The following is a 20,661-nucleotide window of genomic DNA, read 5'->3' as shown; positions in this document are numbered from 1 at the left end:
ACTATAGTGCAGCGAAAAGGACGCAATCCCCTGTCGGCTTCCAAACTACGACAACTGCCAATTGTGTCTGTTTCTGCGCCCGGCCAAGCCGGAGGCACCACTGCTTGGAATTAAACCTGGCCTTCTGCAGTGGTGCGTGGGCGAGTGTTTTGCCTCTACCCAGACGTCCCGAGACACAGTGGTGGAAGAAAAACTCAATTTTGTATTTCTTCTATCGGTTTTATAGCGTAACATAACAACTTTGTAAAAGTACCATGCATGCTGCGTTTGGGGAAATGCACAACAAGAGGAGAAAGGGAGGGATGGGGGATGGTGAAAGGTATCAGCCTGAGAGATTACGCCGGACGTTATTTTCCATGCCGTGTTTGACCTTGACAAACACAGGTGTCCACTAACAATGCTCAGCTATGTGGCTCAGTCTCTGTTAGCTCTCCTTTTACCCTTCAATGAGACAGGCAAGGTTCTGAAAAGCCACACTATACTTACTAGTAATTTTTTTTTAAATAATAGGACCAGTACTGTAAAGTACTCAAAGTTATACTGTGTAAAGTTTCTATATTCTTCACAATAACCATTCCACAAAAAAGTTTTCTGACAACTTCTGTAAACACAATTTTTTATTGTGAATGTATTTACTGTAATGTATTTTAATGTTAATACATACGGTTTCTGAAAACGATGTTGTCGCTTTTCCAAAATAACCTCAGTACTAGGACCCTGCAGTATTTGTTTTGGAGAGGTACGTCTGTGGCTTAGTTTTGAACTGAATTCTGGGAATTGCAGTTCTAACTAGAAAAAGTGCTCCTCGGAGCACAGGTCTCCGCCAGGTCAGGTAGGTTATTGTGGCCTCCTGGTGGCGCTGGAAATCGGACACTGCATTCATGATTTGAGGCATTTTGTTCCAAAAAGGTGTTTTGCTAAATTAGACCTGCTGGTGGCGCTATAACAGGCCAATGTGAAAAGGTTGGCATTTCTTCCTTGGCCTAGTGGGAATGTGCGTGTGAAATTTCACAGAAATCGCAAGCTGCGTTCATGATTTGAGGCATTTTGTTCAAAACGGAACAATCCTGCACAATTTGTAAGCCAACCTTAGCCAATGAGGATGGAATATGGGAAATCGGACAGATCCGTGTTGAGCACATGACTATAGAGATTCTGTGTACCGATTTGCATGACGTTTGGATAAAATCTGTAGGAGTAATATCAAAAGATAGGTTTTGCACAAATCGGCCTCCTGGTGGCGCTATAACAGGCCCATGTGAAAAATTTGAGACGGAGGTTCTGAATTGGCATCCAGGGAGTGTGTGTGTGCACAGTTTCGCAGCGACCGGTCCAACAGTGCCGGAGATTAGTTGGTAACACATGGACAGGACACACACACGGACGGACACACGGACGGACGGACAGGGTGCAAAACATACTCTCTCACCATGCCTTTCGGCCTGGCGGAGACAACAAACAACATAGCTATTAGAGGTGTCGCCAAAAGCCCACTAAAATATTGTTTCACTTTATCTGATTGAGTCTGTCACGGCAAGTAAGGACCGTGAATGCCTGGCATGCAACTTACTTCGTATCATACAGCTCTTAATGTTTTACTAAGGCTTGTAGATCAGCGGACTTCAATGTTGGAAGTATTCCACTAGTTCTTCGTTTAAGTGCCTATGCGTTCTTTCCAATTGATGCTGCACCTTTGATGGCTTCATAGATTCATTTTTACGGCACTATCATCAGCGTTGTGTAAATTAAATCTTTTTGCGTGTTGGTTTGTTACACACAGTTGTTGCTGTTGATATGTTGGATTCATGTTTATGTGTATGTTCAGACAATTACATTTAAAACCAATTATTACACACACAATTGGTGGACCCCCTGTAGTAACTCTGAGGACCCCTATGGGTCCCAGACCCCCTGTTGAAGACCCTTGTTGTAGATAACAGGTTGTACTGTAAATGAACAATGCATATTTGTTCTAGTATTTGTAATACCCAAATAAATGCATCTGCCATATGGTGTACGGGTACCCTCTGAATTACTTGAGCATACACAATCAGTTGTGTACATTCGTGTGTAAGCTTGCATAGGGTTTGGCTGAATAAAGGATGAAAGATTAAAAAAGAATATATGTTATTGTACGTCTGCCTTGGAGGGACATGTGTCTAAATCGGACTACATTGTCTCCCCACAACGGCGTTATTCGAGTCTATTATGTCATCTGCTGTTAACATCAAAAGCCATTTAAAGGCACATCCCGTTGCTGAAGGCAGTTTACAGACGGGCCGTATTATGTGCCAGCAGGCTGGAGGGGAACGCAGTGTTTATAGAGGAACGGTTGGTTGTAGAAATGAAAACATTTACGGAAGGAAGTCTTGCAGTAACTCCTGGATTAAGGAGGTATTCCAAGGTGCTGCATGTTTATTGTAGATTGTCTTCATTATTTTTCAGCCTCACGCTGACCATGTATTATTATTACCCAATACAACATGTTAACTTGGCTAATGGGCATTTAGAAGGTACACAGTTTATTTTTACACTTAGTTAAATATAGACTTTAAATGTAGACTATACAACACTGACAAGGACTCCATTCTGTTTCATCTGTTCAGCAATGTGTTGGAAGTCATTGGTAAAAGGTACTCAGTTAAATTATCATGCTGTAAAGTATACATTAGTTCATCAAACCCTCCTGCAAAGGCAGTGTGTCAACATTGCATGGTTTGTTCTTCTATAGGCATTAGGCATCTTGGGTAGAAGAAGAATATACAGTGAGTTCACCTGCATCTTAAAAAAAGAAAAGAGAGAAAAAACTACAGTAGACACTTTGCCTGAAATGAAATATTCTCACCTGTATTCCTATGCAGGTGAAAGAGAGCTCAGTGCTAACCTCATGACCACTTCTTCTGTGCTATTCTATCTAGGGCTCTCCTCGACTAAAGACATTCTTAGTTTATTTAGTCAGCACATCTATTAAATTGTGTTTAGATATAATCATGCAGAGACCAGCCTTTTCAGGTTGGTGAGGTTGAGAACTGAACGTTCTAATGTTGATTCAACAATGGCTACTGGCTATTGGCATAAAGACTGGTGGAATTAAAGGATTATATCTGCTTGCTTACTTATATCTAGAGTTTACAAGATATTTGCATGGGGGGAAAAGCATACAAAAATGACTATCAACTAACAAGGTCTTGGTCGACTGAGACCAAACCTACAGATTAATTGATTAATCGACCGAGGGGACAGCACTAATTCTATCTAATCTATCCCAGGTGGCAGTGTAGTCTCTGCACATCGTATCTATGTGTCTGGGACTTGCTTTAACGTGCGTGTGCGCATGTGTGTGCGTAAAGCACGCAGCGGCAGCGCCTCACTCCACTCTTTAATATTCCAGTCACCTCCTCCCAGGCTTTCAGAGGCTCTGTTGTCTTTGCTGTCAGTCAGTGGGCGTGTAAATGGTGGGTGTGAAAAGCACATGTCTCCTGTGAGGACAGAACAGCCACAGTGTTGCCATGTCTGCTTATTATAAGTGACTGTGGGCTTGTTTTTAAGTGTAGTTGCTTATTTGGGCTTGCTTCCAAATGTTGTTTAAACCAGTGGCTCTCAAACATTTTCATATCAAGGACCCCCAAATTGATATGCATTTGTTCACAGACTCCCTTCTGCCAGGGACAAGATTTGTGTTTTTTCATGATTTGTTTTGAAAATAGCAGATCTACAAGCTCATAACTCGTCACATTGCGACGCATTGTGAGCTTGAAGATCGTCTATTTTCAAATAGTCAATGTATATAGGTTTAAAGTGCTCATGTAGCCTAGTCGCCTCTCTTGGGCTTGTTTTCATAGACATGGTTGCTTGTTTCTCTCGCAACACTGAACAGTCAGCCAGCCATACAAACACTGTTTAAGTGGTAGCTCCATCTTAGTTGTCATCGCCATGTGGCCAGTCTCTGAGCTGCTGCTGGGATATCAAATCACCTTTTCTTTTCATTTAAAATACTTAGTATTTGCTTCAGCTGTAGTTTAGGGAGCATGGTGTGTATTTACACTGACAAATATGCCATTTCGAGGTTGGAAGGAGGAATCAAAAACACCCGCGCTCACTGTCTTCACTTGTTCAATAAAGAAAATGTTTAATAATAATAATACATTTTATTTGTATTGCACTTTTCATTCACAGAGAATCCCAGAGTCCCACATGGTAAAAAACACATAATCAATCATAGAAGGTTAAAAGCAAAACAACATTTTAATAACAAGCCTTTTTAAAAAGAGTCCAGGGTCTGCGGTGCTCTCAAATCAATAGGAAGGCTGTTCCACAAGCGTGGTGCTGCCGAGCAGAAAGCCCCGTCCCCCATGCGGTGCGTAGATTGGTACTAGGGACCTCGAGGAGGAATCTGTTCGCAGATCTGAGGGTGCGGGTGGAGGTTTGTGGAGGCTTAATTAGTTTGTGTAGGTACTGGTAGGGAGGGGCATGTCCATTTATGCAGTTATGTGTGATTGGCAGGACCTTGTAGTCGATCCTAGCTGAAACAGGGAGCCAGTGCAGTGAGAATAGGATGGGTGTTATGTGATCGTGCTTAAGGACTCTCATTAGGATCCTGGCAGCGCCGTTCTGGATGTATTGCAGCTTCTGAATACTCTTGCCAGGAATCCCGATGAAGAGTGCGTTGCAGTAGTGCAGTCTAGAGGAGATGAAGGCATGGCCAAGCTTCTCTGCATCTGACAGAGTTAGAAGGTTTGGATAAAATCTGTAGGAGTAAATGGGTTTTGCACATATCGGCCTCCTGGTGGTGCTATAACAGGCCCATGTGAAAAATTTGGGGCAGAGGTTCTGAATTGGCATCCAGGGAGTGTGTGTGAACAGTTTCGCAGCGACCGGGCCAACGGTGCCTGAGATTAGCTGCTCACAGACAGATGGACGGACGGACGGACGGGGGGTAAAACATACTCTCTCGCCATGCCTTTCGGCCTGCCGGAGACAATAATGAATAGGCCTGGTGTGTGGCAAAAAGCTTTACATTTAATAATGACTTAAGGACTTGATATAATTTGTTGCTTGATACTGAGTACGCAACAGATTACTGATTTGTAACAGAGTGAGCAGACTCATGCGATTATATGTGCACATTTATTAATAATGACTCAAACAGGCTATCCGGTACTGACCCCCTCTTGAGATTTTAACTCCCTTTTTATGTGGAATTTCTTGACCTCTGCCTCTGACTGCTCTTTAACTGACTACATTGACGCATCTTAAGTCACCAGGTCATTTAGTCATTTTAGTGCACTGCTTCTCAATAGTGGTCCATGGACCACAAATGATCCATTGGCATGATTACAGGAGGTCCATTCTGTCTCTTCTTGGCTATAGTGGTGGACAGGGACAGAATCTCATGTCATTTTCTGGCTCCAACCTTGTCCTGTACATATTCATCAGGTATGCCACCGTGGAAATGCCACTCTCACAGAGATACGTAGTTACAAAAGTTAAAATACATTTTGCTTTTACAGTAAGTTCTGGAAATTCTGCCTGACAACTCACCCAGAACTTCACAAGGGAATATGTGTGGACATGTCAATGAGCTGATCCTCTTTTGTAGTAGTTTAGCTTGAAATACATTTGGAATTGAAACACAAGCTTTCTCCAATGACCACTGATAATGATAATGTTTTTAATTCCACTGTCCTCATATCACACAAATGCCAAGTTACACAATTTCTCCAAAATGAAATAATGAGAAAAGAAATTTGTTAAAAATCTTCACTTTCCTACTTTACCGAATGCATGGTCATGGACCACCAGTAGTCCACAGACCGACCACCAGTCGAAAACCCCTGCTTTAGCATTTGTTTTCATACTTTAAACTATTATATAAACCTACAGTATTGTTCTATTGTCGGCACATAAGACAAACATCTTAGTGAGTTCTGTGTGTCAAGTGCTCGCTCTGTCGCTGCTGAAAAACCTCCAGTCTATGTAAGTTTAAGTTTTATGTTCTGCAGTTTTTACGTAGGCCACCCAGGTGCAGTATTCTAGCGCAACCTCTCGATGCAAAGAACACATTGGGAAGTGTTGTGTGTAATTTTCCCATGTCCTCCTCACAAAAGAACAATGAGATTTACTTTAGATATAATTTTCCCATGTCCTCCTCACAAAAGAACAATAAGATTTACTTTAAATATCAGCTAAGTTCATCTTTAAGCTTATAACCTAATAAGCAAAGCTGAGAATTATGTCAACAATTTTCTTTAAATCTTGTATTGTATCCTCAATCAGTTTGAGTTGCTTTCTGTCTTTTTCCTGGTGTCGTCGCAGGCTCGCAGCTGATATGTAAATTCCCATGTAAACCTATCTGTTAAAAAAACTCAAGGGCTGAGGCTCCACGGCGGGTGTAATCGCTTTCCCCTCTTTTCTTGTTGCCCGGCCTCCCGTGCAAAGTGATTGAAACCTTTCCAGGGGCATGTACCTGCTCGCCATATGCCAGACTGACGTGCCTTCTGAGGGCAGTCTGGCACTTAGCAGATATGCGTTTCTTTAAGAATAGATGGGAGATGGGGGGGATTCCAAATTGTCCCAGTCCCCATGCAAATAATTACCCAACAACAATGAAAGGAAGGGAGGAAGGGAAGAAGAGAAAAGAGCTTTGGGGCCCAGACTTTGCCCGGCTGCCTGGTGAGGTCGGAGGGCAGCTGGTTTAGACAAAAGGCTCGATGTATGTTGGATATTAGGAGGGCCCCGGTGCACTGAGCTGGAACCTGGAGTTCTGAGCCGGTACACCTGATACTGCATATCAGTCTACTGCTCCATCTTGTTTCTGTTATCCCTCTCTGTCAATCCTCTGCAACCTGCAGTAGTCTGCCCAAAGGTATATCACAACTTCCTCCATTTCCCTTCAGTTGGCCGGCTTGGCATTCTAGTCAACACTGCAAAGTGCAAACTGAATTATTTCTGTTTAAGGCAATCGATGGTGAGTTACTATGCGTGCAGTTTGTGAACAAACCTGGACTGGCTGCGTGTGGGCATGTTGGCTAGTGTGTCCTTTGGACAAGCAATCTTTATTGTATAAATCTTTTACCTACTGTTTTGCGGTCTTAGGCTCTGCCTTAAAAATATATAACCTTTGTAGCCACTCCAGCCAAAAGAGACAATGCAGAGTAATGAACCCAGTCAATCAGTGGTTAAGGGCACTGCACCAAATAGTATAATTAAAATGGAGATGTTATGATTGTTGGTAGGCTATGGGTAGACTTCAAATGTGTTACAGTGTGATCTGTTTTCTCCCATCAAAGACATCCGTGTGCCTTTGAACTGTCAAAGTGACATGCCATGTGGCTGGTGAAAAAACTCAATTGTGGTATTTAGTGAACCTGCAGATGATTGTAGATCATGTTTGGTTTAATGTTTCCCCCGCCAGTGGTTGTTGTTTCTCACATCGATGAAGTTGATGATTTTTTAGGTTTATGTTTGGTTACATTATTTCCAATTTCGTAAGCTTTACCCTGTTTGCTCTGCACTTACGACCTGCATTGTTTGTGCATGCCCCAATTCTTCATGTGGGAGGGACGTGCCATGGACACCTGATCCTGCCCCTCATTTGTCTGTGATCTGCATGACATCCACATGTCGCTCCCGCATTATCCCAGAGAAGGTAACCGAGAGTTACCCTGTCACACTCCTGTACTGTCCTGGGACTTGCAATTGGCACATGTATACTGGCATCACATGCACAAAGACGGATATACACGTGTAAATAATGAAAATGCCCTGCAAAGCCATCACCATGCTGTGTTACGTTTTAGGCACCCTAGATGAATTGGTGACCTAGCCGATGCATGTGCTGGCTTATATGACCCCAGCTATCAACATCCTTAAATTCCATTTGCATTCAAAGTGTTTATTGAGCTTTTGTATTTTATTTGTTGCACTAGAGGAAGCTTTTATGTATCTGTTCATATGCCTTTTTGTTTAAAAAAAACTAAAAACATTTGCATCCGGTGTGAACATACCAGATAACACAAAATGGCTTTCATTTGCCTCCAGAGAGGTTGAAAAGTATTCAATACCGTACCTCTGTCAATTAGTTGCTTTGTTTGTTTGTTTGTTTGTTTTGTTTGAGATTAACATGATATGTCACGGTAACGGCCGAATTGCCTTGAAATTTGCCATCCCCTCTAGCGCCACCATCAGGCAAAACCTTCTCAGAGAGAGTTTTTTTCCGCCTTGACTGCAGTCCGTGCCCTACTGAGTGCATTCTTGTTTTCCTCTGTAAATGTTTGAGGTGGAATATATAAATAAAATGTCAAAAGCTTGTTTCGTACCCATTTGTAATATTTGTATTGCTAGACTTGTGGGGGCCTGTATGCATGTGTTTACCTTTATAGCACGTTGGGTAGCCTCTCCTGCTATAGTGGTCCAAGTGCATTTAGAGATTTCTGTTTTCCTCCCAACATGACGGATATCAATGGGCCCAGTCACAAGTCCTGTTTACTCTGGGACAGAAGGTGCACCATGTATGCTTTCCTTACACGTAGAATAACACAGGCTTAAGATCAGGCTAACACAGTCTTTTCTGTGCATACTGTCATCTTCTATACAGGTGTATGTAGCACTGAGTCAGTGGGCTATTAGTATTCATATTGTGTGACTATGTCCTCAATTTATCCATTTGTAGCTCACAGAGCTTCGAATTTATACACTGTCAGATACATTTACACTAAGGTTTCAGTGTGTGTGTGTGTGTGTGTGTGAATGTGGACATGATCGTCCAGCTGTGACTGTGGGGGACAGTGGTGTGAAGGAAGTTGTCTGGCTATTTCACATGAAAGAGCTACACCCTGCTTGAGTCACAGCACAAATGTGTTTGGTCTTGTTCGATATTTAATCTTGTGTGTGCGAGCAGTTTTGTATTTAGTTTTTCAATTTTGTTCATTAGTTTCCAGAGTGAGTCTGCTCATTTCAGTTTAGTTTAGTTTAAAAATGTTTCGTTTCAGTTTCGTTTTTAGTTTATTAGTTAAAGTATTAGCTGCAGTTCTTTCTACTTATTTTTTTCACTATTATATGGTGGCTTTTTGTCAGACGCCAAGTTCAGAATATATATTACAAGACAAGCACTTTGTGATGCCAGTCATGAAGACATCCCAGTCTTAATAAACGCATGAAACAATGCCTCCCCATTATTGTTGTGTCGACAAATTTGACCAAATTGGCAGACTTAAACTAAAGGCGTTTTGGTATTTGTATTATATTGTATTTATATTGTAGACCTACTGCACATATAAACGGAGCTGCTACCTTTAAACACATTTGAGCTGCTACCTTTAAACACGTTTAAAAATGTGTTAACTATAATAACCTTGGCATGAGTTCTCAGATGTCATGTGTGGATTCATTCCTATTTCTCCTATTTCTTTCAGAGATGTCTTGAATCTGTTGAAGATGTCTCCAGCGCCCAAAGCGGCCCCGGCCGTGGCCACCCCACTCCCTGCTGCCCCGAGTCCTGCTGCCCCGAGTCCTGTTCCCACCCCAACAGCTGCCCCACTACCCCCAGGAAGCCGACCCAACATACCCCCACTCTCAATACCTGGGAAGCCAGGAGCACCGGTGAGCGATGAAAGTATTGAATCCCCGTTATACTTGGTTATGTGAGGGGGTTGCGTGCCGGAAATAGCAAATCTACAAGCTCACAACGCAGTGCTGTGCGACAGCTTGTAGGTCTGCTATTTTCGGTGTGTAACACCCGCGCTCAACTAAGTACCCTATCCAAAATCGACCTGCACACTCTTGTAAGCCCTTCAGGAAATTGATTTCACAGGAAGACTGCTCTTTAACGAATTGAATTCATTTTATAATCTAAAAAACGTATGTGGACCGGGGGTTAGAATGAGTGGGTTTATCTGAGGAGAACGATGGAGACAAGGGCTTTCCTCAAGGATTCATACCGTTTCCATACTGTACTACACAGCTCCCATCCCCCACTTCTGACATACATATACAATATATCTTTGCCTGAGGTGCATGGCAAAATTAATATAGTCTTGGTTCCTTGTCTGTCTCTCTCTCTCTCTCTCTCTCTCTCTCTTTCTCTCTCTTTCTCTTTCTCTCTCTCTCTCTCCCCCCCCTAATCTGATAACCACATTAATTTATATAATGATGAAGCTAATTAATTGTAAATGTATTCAGCTCTGGGACTCTGACGTCTACTTGCTTAGGAGAGGTCAGGTCCTCATGGCAGTGTTGCCTTGTGAATTGGTCCTTATGACTCACTGATTTGCACATGTCAGTATTTAAAGACAAGCAGAGCTTGTACAAAGATGCTTATCATGCGCTCCACCACTCCAGGAACAGTCTCACTTTCCACATCCCTGTTTCGAGCAAAATAAAATAGGAGAACTACTGTAAAGATCTGCTCTACTTGAGTTGCTCAGGTTTCCTTAGAGATACTGAATCATTGTTTGATAAACACTTCTGCTGCTGTTAAAATTTCAATGCTCAGTCAAGCAGGTACGAGTTGCCAGACAGAAATATTTGCCAATGCCCTCTTGACTTCCTTGAGTAGTGTCAGTAAGCTGAGCTTATTCCTTCAACATCCTGACTGTTTTTCACCATTTCCACAGTTCACTGTTTCCACAGTCACGTGAACTTTGCTTTTGTCGTATGACTGTTCCATACAGTACAAATTGGAGCATTCTAGCGTGTGTTCAAACATAATTCCTTTAAGCCTTGCAAGTCATTGTGTAGCTTCACATATTGATTTCTAGATTGATTATTTTTAAGACCGTGTACATTTAACCCCTCATACACTAATAGCTATTCCAGTTGAGATATGGACTATCGATTCCAAACAGTAGATGCCATAAATAACCAACCATAAATAATCTATTCTAACCAATCATTACTTTGTAATGAGCTTGTCAGTTAGGATCCCCCCATCCTCTTACTAAGTGTGAGTGAAAACATATATTCCATAAATTATGTTATTGATGGCAACTGAGCCATAACATGAGTGTGGAATTCTGTGGATAATCTATTTATTATTTACCACATAGTTACATTATGTGCATTTACATATTTGGTATCTCTGATGCCCTCTGTTTGATGGCAGTAAACTGTCACATTCAGTGTAGTGAGTTCCATGCAGACGGGCTCTAACAAAATGGCAAAAGAAACCCCCAATTATGTCCCTATTCCCCTTTATTTGGAGAACCGTGTAGAGTGGATATAGCACACAGACCGATAATAAATAAAATGCGATCAAAGTACGAGGCCTGACCTTTTTCGTCCATTAGCACCCACTTTACCGGTTCCGCTGCTGTGCGTCAAACTTCCAAACCCATCAACGGCGCTGCCAATAATCATTAACGTCACCACCTTCACTGCCTCCTTCTCCCCATCCTCACCATTTACTCTCCCTTCTTTTTTTAATCCACCTTAGGGTACTTTCACAGAGATTCCAGCCTCTAACATCCGCCGTGTGATTGCCCAAAGGCTGACCCAATCCAAGACCACCATCCCCCATGCCTACGCTACTGTTGACTGTGACGTGGGGGCTGTCATGCAGCTCCGCAAGGATCTGGCAAAAGGTAAAAGAATCTTTGCTTGGTGGGAGTTTGCATGTAATGATTTTGTATGGACGCACCACAATTGAAAGCGTAAAAGATACACATATACTGTACATATATTTACATTCATAAACAAACAGTATGTCAGTTTTAACCATCATTGAAGGTGCCATGAAAACAGAAAGAAAACAGAGGAGAGGCTAAATTAAAAGTATGAATATGGCTAAATAAATAAATAAATAATACACACAGTGTGTGTTTATGACCTACCCAATCTACGCCCTGTGGAAATATAGTTAACTTTCCTGCCAGAATGGCGATGTCAACAAATGCAATGTTGGTCAAGTCACGTGAGACGTTACATACTGCGCTCTATATTTGGTGGGAATTTATTTTCCAGGAATTAGGTGCAGATGTCAGGGTTCTCACATGACTCATTCCACAAACTAAGGAGAAAATAGTTTCACTCTAGATACCGTATTGTACATGTCTTCTCAGCCAAAGTAATCATTTAGCTCTGGTTCAGAGTGTGTCCAATGGATGCTCCTTTCTATACTATTGATTACATCAGCACAGTGGGGAATGTTGCCCGCTAAACGACAGTGACCGTTTCAGGGTTATGAAGTAGAGCCCGATGAGGTCAGATTCTTGGGTCAAATGACAATCTCGAGTCCTAGACTGTGGATTCCCGATGTTTTGACTGATGTTTTGTGAAAAAGAAAGAAAATACAACCTCTTAAGCCCTATAGGCTCACAACATAAAAAATGTAAACAAAAAATAAAATGACACATCTGCTGACATGCACCACAGACCCTATTCTAGACGGCTAGGTCCCATAGCGTAATAAAACGAGACTAATTGCGGCATGGCTTCCACGTGGATCTCAGAGTTCGTTTTGCCAGTCTATGACATCAGTCATCTTGTCATCAGTACCATATTTGGATAAAGTTTCACCCCAATCTGACCTCCATTGACTTCCGGTATAAAATAAAAGTTTAAAAAAGTTAAATATTTCAAAAATAATAATTTGGAAGATATTTGGTGACACAAAGACAGACTTCTAGATGGCTTGGCTGCTATTATATTATCATAAATAAGTGATGACGGTACAGAGCTCAACCCCGTGGTATGCATCACATAACTGTGGTATTGCGGTTATGCCGTTATTGTCCCAGCCCTAGGAAGGAATCAATGATACAGTAGATGGAACAAGTCGGTTACAGTAAGGAATGAAATAATCTGTGTGAAGTGAAATCTAATAATTAACATGTTGCCAGTTAGTGTCTTCCTCATTGCTTTGGTTTTACGCCCTGGTACTTCCCCATTCTCACTTCACACTTCCTTCCAACTACAGTAACTAACCGCTCAGCAATCCACAGCTGCTTATGTAAGAGCCACAAGGATGTAGTGGCCGTTAGCTGGGTATTTTTAGTGAAAAGATAGTGAAAGGGAACGGTTTTGGTCATGCCACCACAATACAATTCTGAAGAGTTCAAGAGTTTCAGTTGTTTTTTTTTGAATTTCTGTCGTTTAACCACTTGAACCCTATTTTATACTTTACACATATTTTCTAAAATAGCTACATGCTCAGTCGCTCACAACAGGTTGCATCACGGCATGTATTGATCTTGTAGATCTGCTATTTTGGCAATTTTCTAAAGTTTCGCATATATAATATTCAGCAAACGCCAAGTTAACTAACATAAGATAGCTGATGCTGAGCTTAACATGTTATATTATTAGCATATTAGTTTTATTTATTAATGAATTGGCACAACTATTAAATTGGGGAGAAAAGGGGGTAAAATATACAAATATGCTTTGTATCAACAAAAACTAAAGTGGAGGAGCCATGGCTTCGATTGCTCTGTTGGGCAGACACCTGTGTCCCTTCTCTGTGACGGACGACCATTACAGGCCTTTTGACCAAGTTCTACTGTATGTTTGCACAGCTAAATCCTCAGTGGTAATTTATCCATTTGTATCTCTGAATGTGTACAAAATGTACATTTTGTAGACTCTCAGAGTTAAATTAACTCTGAGAATTTCAGTGTGTGTGTTGAGGGATTGGCCCTCCGGTTGTTTTCGCTGTCTCTCTTTGTTCGGGAGCAGAGCGATTTCACGGTTAGCTCGTTAAACCATTAAGACCGTCTACATTTTTTATTTCTTTGGCTTTTCAAAAAATAGCAGATATACAAGCTCATAGCGCAGCACCGAGAAAATAATTGTGAAAATATGTTCAAATCTTTGAGTATATATATTTTTTTAATGCGAACATTTGTAACTCAAATCTTTGCTTCTGGGGATTCTACAAATGTCTTCTAAATCCTAACAGTTTTCTGAAAAACTATTGTTGCTATATCAGTAACTTTTTCATGTCATGGACCCCCAAAATTATGTATTTGGCCGCCAAGTTGCGCCAACCCCCATCAAAATATTTTGTAATAGGAACCCCCAGAAGCAAAGATTTGTGTAAAAAATGTTCCCTTAAAAAAATATATATATATTCAAATATTTGCACAAATGTTTGAGATTTTTCAAAAATAGCAGATCTACAAGCTCATAGCGCAGCACTCGGTGCCGCACTATGAGCTTGTATTTCTGCTATTTTTTCATCTTAAAATGACACAGATGCGTTCCCGGTCTTAATGGATTAATCACCCTGCATCCAGCATTCATAACCGTCTGGCACTAATGGACACTGGTAGAGGCCAGGCGACGGTGCCCTGACAGACCCACCTGGCCTGCAGAGGTCTGGCATGGAGGGTGAGGAGCATACAGACAGGAGCTGTGTGTTGTCGGCTGTGGAAAAAGTACCAGAATATCCTACTCAAGTAGAAGTACTGTTGTCACTTGCCTTAAATATAACCGGTAGAAGTAAGATTACTTAATGTGTTGAAAACCGCTCGAGTAGAAGTAGAAAAGTCGCTCTTTTGAGGACTATGCACAGTTACCAGCAGTCACTTTGTTAAAAAAAGGTCACACTCGGCCGGACTGCTGGCGTAGCGGTCCGGGCACCTAGGCTCCAAAGAAGCCTGACAGCACATTGTGGTCTCGAGTCCCGTTCCCGCCAATCTTTGCTGCATGTCTCTCCCCATCTCTCTCTCCCTGTTTCCTGTTTGTCTCTACTGTAAAAAACTGAAACAAAAATCTATATGAATAAAGCCCAAAAAGACCCAAAATATATCGTACAAAAAAAAAGAAAAGTCACGCTCTGATTTATACTTGGTTGCACGGCAACAACAAGTGCACAAGCACAAGCTCCCTTCGCACTTAAATTCATATCCATTCTAATACATCCTACCAATCAATTTACCACATTTTCCAATATAGTGATACTCTTCAAAGTAGTGAGCTTCTTTTCTTTATAAGAAACTTTTCTCAATGATTCACTTAAACCTCAATTGAATCTATTCATGCTCTGATGAAGGCTCGAGGCCAAAACGTGTTTGCAGCCTGATGTGACAAAATAAAAATAAATGTGAATGTCTGAGCTAAAGTCTTTCATTTCTATCTTTTGGAGTGCCACTCTTTACACTCAAGTGTGTTTTTTTTTAAATAGTATTGACTGTAGCTGAGCACCCATAGCCACAGGAGGCAATCAGAGGAAGCGCACCCATTTCAATGGAATCTCCTCCTGATTGTCTCTTAACAGCATATAACTGTAGGCTACTCGCCTTTCTAAAAGTAGTTGAAAACAATACTTCATCATAAAAATGCCTTACTGTAAGTGAGACTAGAATTGCACATTTTAAAATGTACTCAGTAGATTTTTCCTACTCATATACAGTAACAAGAATACTTGCAGTTGCTGTGGTTTGGGTGGGCAGTATTGAGGGCTGGCTGGAAGAGATTGAGGGCTGGCTGGAGTAGACGGTGAAGGAGCCATTCTGTCCTTGTGCCTTTAAGCCTGATGTGGGCAGGTTCACCTTGATGGGGTTGCCATAGCAACGGGTGGGTTCATAAGGCACAGGTGCAACCAGCCACTTAATGATGGCCCTTTGGGTACACAGGAGGAGATCACACGGTTTTTACCGTTTTTACATGCATAAACAAAAGTTGCTGTAATTCCCTGTTTGAATGAATAAATGGGAACCTCACCCAACAGCAGTATTTGGTTTGGACGCGTCAAAAACTGATATTCCTGTACCCAGCCGAGTGGCGAAATGTTTGTTTGAATCGTCACTACAGACGGTATGACTAGACCTGAACAGCTGCAGTATATAGACTTTGGCAATCATGAGATACTTTGGCAATCATGAGAGTTTTGCCTATACATTGTACTACAGATTTATATATTATTATAATAATATCAACTACAGAACCCTAGCGTCCCTATTCTGGGGGGCGAACATTCCGAGTTCTGATGGGCATCGCATTTGTTTTGAAAATGGAGAAAAAAGTTGTGGGTAGAAGACGGGGACAAAAGTTGAACTACAATACAGGACATTTGACGACCACTCTAGCAGAGGCTTAGTTGCAGGACAGCTTTTAGCCAGCTAGTATTCTATTCATCTGATGAATGAATGACACTAAACATGTTATAGAAAACTTGTAGATTGAAATGACAGCTTGAACTTAGTGTTGTGGCCACACCACACGCTGCGAACAACATTTGTCATGCTCTTGTGATTGGTCGAAGATCGGCAAGGCTTATGGGTATTGTTATAGATATCATGGTAACAAGTAGCCCTGAAACATGACTGTCATACCATGACAGTCATGGTGCCAAGTCCCCCTGGTTTATAGCGGTGTTCGATTTTTTTACATTGCCAACTCTCACATGTACATAAACGTTCAGATTTCAAATATAAAGTGCTTACCCCGAGCCACGGATGTTTCAAGGCGACGTGGACCGTGATAAGTACCCGTATCTCCCGCATTGTTCAATAAAAAGCATTTTAATCCCATCGCCGGCCATTTTCTTTTCTTTCTTCTTTTTTTTGGTAATGTATCAGAGTGCAATACACCTCCCAACCATTAGTGTCGCATGGTTGAAAGTATCGGAGAAAATTTGGAGAAAATGGCCGTCGATCGGATTAAAATGCTTTTTATTGAACAATACGGGAGATACGGGTACTTATCGTGGTCCGCGTCGCCTTGTAACATCCGTGGCTCGGGGATAAGCACTTTATATTTGAAATCTGAACGTTTATGTACATGTGAGAGTTGGCAATGTAAAAAAAACGAACACCGCTATACACCAGGGGGACTCGGCACCATGACGCTTGTATACAAGCGTCATGTGAACCATGGCTAGGTAACAAGAGAACATTACAATTAAACAATTTCTCAAAAATTAAAGGCAGACTAGGTAACTTTGAGCCTACATTTAAAATATATATATTTATTTTGCATTTTTTCCCTTAATCAGCCACTATATAATTATGCTGGTGTGTTTTCCTGCAGAAAGACACAACCCTCTGGCTGTATTTTGGTTTTATTCCACTGTTTATGTTGACATTCCACTGTTTATGTTGACATACATCCCTTGCAGGCACTGAAAAGTCTGTGGGGGGAGAGGGGGGGCTTGGCCTGAGCTCTTAATTGATCCCTTAAAACTTCCGAGGGGTTGTGCACTGAGTTGATTGATTGGGCCATAAAAGTGTCAAACTCGTTAGTGTTCTCTATAATCAATGAATGCATCACAGACAGCAATCACTTTGATACCTGTCAGAGAGGGAAGGGGGGGGGTGTGTACACACACAGATCTGAAAAGCTACCTGGTCTGCCTTTAAGTTTTAATGTTTAACCTTTGTTTTGGCCGTAATTAAAAATAGTATGATGTTCAGCGGGCCGATACTGCGGGGAACATCTCTATGTGGACCTTAACTCATTCACTGCCACTGACGTAATTGACGTAATTTCTCCCGTTTACCAATCCTGCCACTGACGTTTTTTGTTTTTTTTTGAATTTTTTTAGTTTTTGTTTCAAATTTGACCCAAAGACCAAGGAGATATGATTGTTTAAAGATCTAGACTCCCATCCACTTCCTTGTTAACTTAAAACTTAAAAAATCTGTATCTCGGCTCCTGAGTACCTTTTTTTTTCTATGAAAAATCTCTGGCAGTGGGCAAACGCGGCCAGCAATAATTGTGGCAGTGAATGAGTTAAGCCTGGTTTATACATAGTGTTACGCACCGAAAATACCAGATCTACAAGCATCTGCTATTTTTAGTGCGCAACACCAACGTATAAATACGTATACATCCGGATTTAATTCCCAAGTAATCCTGAAAGAAGAGATACTATAATAAGACTGGAACACTATTGGCAGCTCATTTGCAAGAGTGTCGGCCATGGTTTAGGTCAGGCGGGTGCTGGTGATATTTATTCATTTAGAAATTATTTTTCTCCCACATCCGACTGCGTTCCGGAAAGGAAAATAATCCTATTTGGTCACATATAAGCTCACATACAGTCATGTCTGTTCCTTCAGGTCATATTGCAGCCTACAGTATATCACAGCATACCAAATGGATCAGCCCTGGACCAGGACTACATTAGATCTTTAATTAGATTCACAACCTTTGTCTGCCCTTTCTTTACAGAACAGATCAAAGTGTCCGTCAATGATTTCATCATCAAGGCAGCTGCTGTTACTCTTAAAGTAAGTAAAAGTGTGTGTGTGTGTGTGTGTGTGTGTGTGGGTGTTCCGTTACACAGAGTGGCAGCATTATTTGGTGTCAGCCCTGGTACCATTTCCAAACTTAGTTTCCAAGTTCCGTGAGACTGGAAGTCAAAGACAGACAGCGAAGTGGCCGTCCCAGATATACATACACACACAGTATACCATACACACACCCAGCTTCCCTTGCCCTATTGCACGGGCCTTATTCTGATGGGACAAATGTGGAATCTTTCCATGGGGGCAGTGTTGCTGCTTAGAGCATACACAAACTGAACAAAGTTTCAGTACCTATGCTCTGGTGCCAGTCACACACCTGCCATATATGCATATGGGGGATTTTGGTAGATTTTTGGGGAGCACTACCCACATGTTTAGCTGTGTCGCTCATTCCACGATTGCACGATCCTTACGCCCTTGGGTCTGAAATAAAGATTGAATTGAATTACAAGTTCTACCTAGTTGAAAAGGTTACAAATCAACAATAACAACGATATAAAATACAATACCAATTGGTATTATTGAAGGGGTGCAAAAAAGAAATGAAGGGGTGCAATAATCGACCGAATGTAAGTTTCCGAAAGAGTTTATCATTTATTTATTTATATCTATGATGTTACAGTATATCTGAGAATCTCCCTATGGGTTTCTGCCTGGTCATTTATGTCTTTCAGTGCTTGCAGGGTCCTGTAGTGGAACTGATAGGATTTAGACGTGTTTTTTCAAGCAGCAGTATTCCATCACAAAATTTCACGCCACCTGTAGCCAATCTGCTGTCACCCTCTTGTCAAACGCATTCATGTGCATTTATCAACTGGTGGCAGAAGCCATGGCACCTGGTGAGACAGCCCTAACAATCGTCTCAGATCCGCAGTTAATTCTGTCCTTTTTCTGACACTTGATGTAATTCTTAGGAAACAAACGTCGTGTCAGCTTCCCCTAGCAGACAGATTTTCACAGATTTACCTCTTACCGAAAGACAACGGGGAGAACAAGAAGTGGAAATATGAAGTGCATGCCTATTTCACTTCCTAACTTTCTCACATTGTCAAAAAGAGTATTTCGATTTTGTCGCGAAGTCTGAGACAGATAATGGACAAGGCTCTCCGGTTATTTAATTATTAGGTCTAGTGATGCCACAGCAGAATATGTCAGGGACAATATAGTGCTCACCACTTATTTCTGCCCCCTTCTTGTCGTGCAATACTGGGTCTCTGACAAAGACTTACATATCAGCCATAATCTATAGCATGTGCCCGAAACCACAGAGTGTCTGACATGGCTCCGATGCATTTTCTGATAGTGGTCATAGAAAATGACATGGTTAGGTTGTACTTTGCAGCATTAGGTAACTGCATTACAGCTTTGGTTCTGCTTTTTGCTTTTCAGTTATTTTCTCTCTTCCTCTTTCTTTTTAATCATCATATCTGGCAACGGTTGGGCTGATATTTGATCTCTCACCCTAGGAAATGCCGGAAGTGAACGTGACCTGGTCCGGGGAGGGCCCCCAAGCACTTGATTCCATCCATATCAGCATCGCCGTCGCGACAGAAAGGGGCCTCATCACTCCCATCATCAAGAATGCTGCAGACAAAGGGGTTCAGGAGATCTCGGCCAATGCCAAGGTCAGAAATAAACTGTATATATATATATGTATACTATACTCTTGTATAATTACAAGGCTGAAGCAAAGAAAACTGTGAAAAGGTTTTTACATCGTGGCTCGGTGGGAAGCGTGTGTGTGTGTGTGTCTCCAGAGCGGGATTGCAGCCTAATGTATACAGCACATCACGTTACAAAAAGAACAGACCTACAAGCTCACAACCTGCTTCAGCGTGAGACGTTGTAAGCTTGTAGATCTGTTTTTTTGTCACGTGACGCCCTCACTCGAGTATTATGAATCAATCAAGTCACACAACAAATAGTGATGGGAATTATTGTTCTTTACAGTGTACTCAATCGTTCAGTACAGTTCACTAAAAAGATTAGTTCACCAGTTCGTCCAGTACTATTTCCTGCAGTCGTCACTGACAGTTCATTCCCACACTGAATCAGGAACAGCACTGACCGAAACCACCTCAAATCATTCAGTAAATTACTGAAACGATTTGAGGTGGTCTCGGTCAATACTGTTTACGTGCGTGAGTGAACGTAAACGAGTGAATGTCTGTGTCTGTCAAGTAAAAAATTCTAATATTATGGTCGGATGCCATAATGAGTCTTGTACTCTAGTGCCCAAGGATAGGTGGTTTAGCAAAAATGTTGCATGAAATTTGGAATGGGATTCTCTCAGTCTACTGCACTGGAGCAACTCGGATGTATGTAACTGCCTCTTTTTTTTAATTAAGGTGCAGAGTACAAAAGGGGACAACGTACATGAGGCTTAGATATAAGGTGCATGAGCATAGCCGCTGGTATTATACTGTTCATGATATAGACATTAAGGTCCAAGAGTTGTACATGAGATTAAGGT

General features: G+C 41.6%; 1 protein-coding gene across 2 annotated transcripts in view; it reads left to right on the top strand.

The window, feature by feature from the left end:
• pdhx (pyruvate dehydrogenase complex component X) overlaps nt 1–20,661 on the top strand; it is a 408,353-nt gene that overhangs the window by 19,318 nt on the left and 368,374 nt on the right. For both annotated transcript variants that reach the window (XR_013933804.1, XM_080438634.1), the window contains exons 6-9: nt 9,414–9,600; nt 11,432–11,579; nt 18,112–18,170; nt 19,655–19,813. Coding sequence is in view for 1 of the 2 variants with exons in the window: in XM_080438634.1 (XP_080294760.1) it covers nt 9,414–9,600; nt 11,432–11,579; nt 18,112–18,170; nt 19,655–19,813 (553 nt within the window). In the remaining variant the exon portion in view is untranslated. The remainder of the gene's footprint in view (nt 1–9,413; nt 9,601–11,431; nt 11,580–18,111; nt 18,171–19,654; nt 19,814–20,661) is intronic.

This window comes from Gymnoscopelus braueri (assembly GCF_963280865.1).
Source record: "Gymnoscopelus braueri genome assembly, chromosome: 9".
Taxonomy (NCBI): domain Eukaryota; kingdom Metazoa; phylum Chordata; class Actinopteri; order Myctophiformes; family Myctophidae; genus Gymnoscopelus; species Gymnoscopelus braueri.
This window is presented reverse-complemented; position numbering and strand designations above follow the sequence as displayed.